At 33.5% G+C, this 5,011-nt stretch overlaps 1 protein-coding gene across 2 annotated transcripts in view; it reads right to left on the bottom strand.

Moving 5' to 3' along the window:
- The window catches only part of LOC110286667 (protocadherin-11 X-linked), a 549,700-nt gene that overhangs the window by 154,826 nt on the left and 389,863 nt on the right, over positions 1-5,011 (bottom strand). For both annotated transcript variants that reach the window (XM_029473156.1, XM_029473157.1), the window contains one exon: positions 1,336-1,534. In XM_029473156.1, coding sequence (XP_029329016.1) covers positions 1,336-1,534 — 199 coding nt within the window. The remainder of the gene's footprint in view (positions 1-1,335; positions 1,535-5,011) is intronic.

The following is a 5,011-nucleotide window of genomic DNA, read 5'->3' as shown; positions in this document are numbered from 1 at the left end:
TCACTTTGTAGACCAGGCTGGCCTCGAACTCAGAAATCTGCCTGCCTCTGCCTCCCGAGTGCTGGGATTAAAGGCGTGCGCCACCACGCCCGGCGCCCCTTTTTCATTAAAAATTTTATATATAAAATTTGAATATGTAACAAATTTTAAATTTATGAAAGTCTAACAATGTTTTATCATGTGCATAAGTTGTCTAATTTGGTGTTTCCATACTTTTTTATGCTTTCTATGTGTTAAAAACTTACGTCTAATTAATAAATTGATGTTTAATATCAACTTGATAATTTTTTAAAAGTAATTTTTTTTGAGGATTTGCAAAAAAAAATCCTACTTTTAATGTCTTGAATCTGGAGATCAAGTGAGAAATCTCTTTCTTTAAACTTGGTTTTATAATATTTATTTAACAGGTAGAAATATATTTTGATAATCTTCTTCTCCTCAATTTCTCCCATATCTTAACTACATCTCTTCCTACCCAACATTATTTTATTTAACTCTGTCTCTCAAAAAAGGAACCTAAAGCAAATAAACAAACAAAGTGTCTCTTAGTAAAAGGAACTCAAAACAAATAAATAAACCAGAAAACAACAGATAAAAAGTACAGAAAGAAAACAAGATACACACACACACACAATCACACACACACACTCCAAGACAAGACAAGATAGATAAAAACAAAACAATACAAACATAGTGATCATTTTGTGCTGGCTATCTACTCTATGACATGGAGCCTACCCTGGAATGTGATTTATACCCAAGTCTGTTCAACAAGAGAAAAGCAGTTTTCTCTTTCCTAGCAGATATTAATAGTAAATAACTTCTTGGTTAAGAGTAGGACTTTAAATAATAACATGATGCAGGAATGTGATGATGGTGTGTTATTGAAATCCTCAGAATAATTTCCTCTCCACCAGAATGAGAATTCTTATTTCTATTGAAATATTGAAAATTATTTTATCTCTATTAAAATACATCGAAACCTATACGTAATATAAAATTAGGTATCATTTATTATCTAAAGATGCATCTAAAGATGTACAAAAATAGAAAAATTCTACATGTGCCTGGCCAAATAATTTTCATAGTAAATTTTCTTTAGAATAACTGCTATCACATATTTTAAATATTATGAACTTTTTATATGTATATATATATATATATATATATATATATATATATATATGCCACCCACCGAATTAGATTTACCTTTTAAGAATATTCTACTAGTACTAGTAGTATAATTAGTTAGCCCATATAATTACAGCTATGAAAACTTGATTTGCAAACAGAACTAATTTATTTCTATTGAGGAAGCAGTAAAGCATCACTTACTAGATTCAGGATCAGAGTTGCCATCCCCTTCAGTGCGGTTGTTTGGTGCAGCATGATCAAAATACTCTTCCTGAGGATAGCCAAGAGGCAGTGCATGGGATGTACTGGGAAGGCTGCCTGTATCGTGGTCTCCCAATCCACCATCACTGATGCTTTCCTGAGAGCCTTCTGGTAGGTGAAATGTGACACGTCTCTGGGACTGAAAGGAACAAAGAAAATTACAGGGTTTCAGTAATATTATGAATAATTGCTTAGTGCATCCAATTTATAAAATATATTATTTCAGCTATCTGGCAAAGCCACATTAAAATTATCTTGCACTGTGAACAATTTCAGGCTTTTGTGAACAGCCAGATCTGTGCTCAAACCAGTTTTACCTGACAGCAGAATTGCCTCTATTATATTTCTAAACAGAGGAGATCCAATGGCCTAATGGGCAGAAGCATGTTCTAAGCAAGAAACATGTTTCTTTGTTAGGCTTTGTGCTGTTTGAGCACACTAGAAATTTCTGACCATCATTTTTAATATAAATTCACTTAGTGGTATTTGAAAACAATTTACATTTTAGATCACATGAATGAATAAATATAACACAGCTTTCTTATTTAATCAGTGAGATTCCAGTGAACTGAAACAGAGGTGACTTTATTCAATAGTATAAACTTAAATTAAAATTTTTAATATTTAGATGACCATATGAGCAAGATTTCTATTATAATTCATTTAATTTTATTCTATTCTATAAAAGCTAAAATGGCTAATACTATGGATAAATGCTGTGAAGTATTATAAAAACAAGCAATAAGACTTGTGGTAAATGATAATAACAGCAGAATATAAAATGTCCAAACAAGACAAAACAAAAACCTAGAACATAAGACTTTGAATATAAGAAGTCTATAAATTCTAGGAACAGAAATATGCCAACCAGAAGTAGCACCATTTTGTTTCTCAGTAGTACTATTTGATACAGTAGCTAGTACAAAAAGACAGCCCACTAAATGAATTTTACTTCCCAGTTTTCACACCCTTTGGCATCTGGACACAATAACTCTGGACTGGGCCAGTAGTAATAAAACATTTCTACTTTGCTATTCTAGACTACTCATTCTGTAGAAATCCAGATATACTAACATATGTCCGAATGCATGAGGAACTACACTGTTAGGAAGCCCAAACAAAAAAAATGTGGGAGAAAGCATAAAATAATAAATAATAGAGTAAAACACCAAAGAATCAAACTATTGCAAAAGATAAACAATATAAACTGAGACAAATTCACAGTAGATATTTGATCTAAATTCCTCATTGGAATATTTCAGCCATGTTAAAACATTTGAATCTTCTTTATAGGAATGTCCTTCAATGATAACAGACATTGCTGCTCTGCACTGCCTGAATTTCTGACCTAAAAATAAGAAGGAATTTGCATTTGCATCCCACAATATTAGGGATAGTATTGATAAAAATATGTATCAAAAAACTGAATGATTCACAGAATAAGATACAAATAAGAAATAATTGACCTTAAGTCACATAAACTTATGTTGTATATTTTCATGAGAGAAAATAAAAAATAATCATAAATTAATTTTATATGTTAAGGACTTTCTACAGATGAGAAAATGAAAATGAAAATGTTTGAGTTTCATTTTCCCATAAGATATGATGCAAAATACAAATCCATATGCATATAACAATTGTTTAATTTGTATCCACTCTAATCTTATACTCCTAATTTCTAGAATATGTTCTTAATAGTATATGAAATGATTAACGTATAATAATCAATTTAATGTTCTTAAAATCATAAAATCACTCATTCATTCTAATAGGAGTCTGTTGATGTTCTCTTAGAGCAAGATAAAAATTTAGTACTGTGATATGGGGTAGCTAAGAGTTTTGGTTGAGGCATTCTTGACAACTCATAGAAAAAAGAGAGAGAGAGAGAGAAAAAGAAAGAAAGAAAGAAAGGAAGGAAGGAAGGAAGGAAGGAAGGAAGGAAGGAAGGAAGGAAGGAAGGAAGGAAGGAAGGAAGGAAGGAAGAGAGCAGGCAAAAGCAAGAAGGGGGAAAGGAAAATCTGCAGGATGTGGTGGCACAAAAATTTAATCATAGTACTAGCTTTATCTACATATGTTGTCCCAGGCAACTGAGAGATAGAATAATGTGGTGTGTGATTCTGCCCAATTCTTCTTCTCCTCACCATCATCATGCACTGTAACAGCAAAAATAAGAATTAAAAAAATAAAATAAAATAAAATAAAATAAAATAAAATAAAATAAAGGGTTCAGTATGTAGTAGGTAGTAAGTATTGTAGACTTTTCAGTCCTTTGGTTTTTTTTTTTTTGTTTGTTGGTTTGTTTTTTTGTTTTTTTGTTTTCTGAGACAGGGTTTCTCTTTGTAGCCTTGCCTGTCCTGGAACTCACTTTGTAGACCAGGCTGGCAACAAAAGTCAGAGATACACCTGCCTCTGTCTCCCAAGTGCTGGGATTAAAGGTGTGCACCACCATGTCCAACTTTTTGTTTATTTTGTTTCAGTCTTTTTTATTAGATCTTTTCTTTATTTACATTTCAAATGTTATCCCCTTTCCTAGTTTCCCCTCCTAAAATCCCCTCTCCACTCCTGCTCCCCCTATTCCCCAACCCACCCACTCCCATTCCTGGTTCTGGCATTCCCCTATACTGGGGAATAGAGCCTTCACAGGACCAAGGGCCTCTCCTCCCATTGATGACACACTAGGCAACACCCATCAAAATTCCACCTCAATACTTCACCAAGTTAGAAAGGGCAATTTGTAAATTCATCTGGAATAACAAAAAACCTAGGATAGCAAAAACTATTCTAAACAATAAAAGAACCTCTGGGGGAATCACCATGCTTGACCTCAAGCTGTACTTCAGAGTAATTGTTATAAAACCTACATGGTATTGGTATAGCAACAAACAGGTAGATCAATAGAATAGAATTGAAGACCCAGAAATGAACCCACACACCTATGGTCACTTGATCTTTGACAAGGGAGCTAAAACTATCCAGTGAAAAAAAAGACAGCATTTTCAACAAATGATGCTGGCACAACTGGGGTTATCATGTAGAAGAATGCAAATTGATCCATTCATATCTCCTTGTACTAAGGTCAANTCTAAGTGGGTCAAGGAACTTCATATAAAGCCAGAGACACTAAAATTTATAGAGGAGAATGTGGGGGAAAGCCTGTAATATATGGGCACAGGAGAAAAATTCCTGAACAGAAAAGCAATGGCTTGTGCTGTAAGATCGAGAATCAACAATTGGGACCTCATAAAATTGCATAGTTACTGTAAGGCAAAAGACACTGTCAATACGACAAAAAGGCCACCAACAGATTGGGAAAGGATCTTTCTAATCCTACATCTGATAGGGGACTAATATTCAATATGTGCACAGAACTCAAGAAGCTGGGTTCCAGAAAATTAAATAACCCCATTAAAATGGGGCAGAGAGCTAAACAAAGAATTCTAAACTAAAGAATATCGAATGATTGAGGAGAACCTGAAAAAATATCAACATCCTTAATCATCAGGCAAATGCAAACCAAAACAACCCTGAGATTCCACCTTAAACCAGTCATAATGGCTAAGATAAAAAATTCAGGTGACAGTAGATGCTGGCAAGGATGTGGAGAAAGAGGAAC

The sequence above is a fragment of the Mus caroli genome, chromosome X, assembly GCF_900094665.2.
Source record: "Mus caroli chromosome X, CAROLI_EIJ_v1.1, whole genome shotgun sequence".
Lineage (NCBI taxonomy): Eukaryota > Metazoa > Chordata > Mammalia > Rodentia > Muridae > Mus > Mus caroli.
The sequence above is the reverse complement of the archived record's forward strand: the minus strand, read 5'-3'. Positions and strand labels throughout refer to the sequence as shown.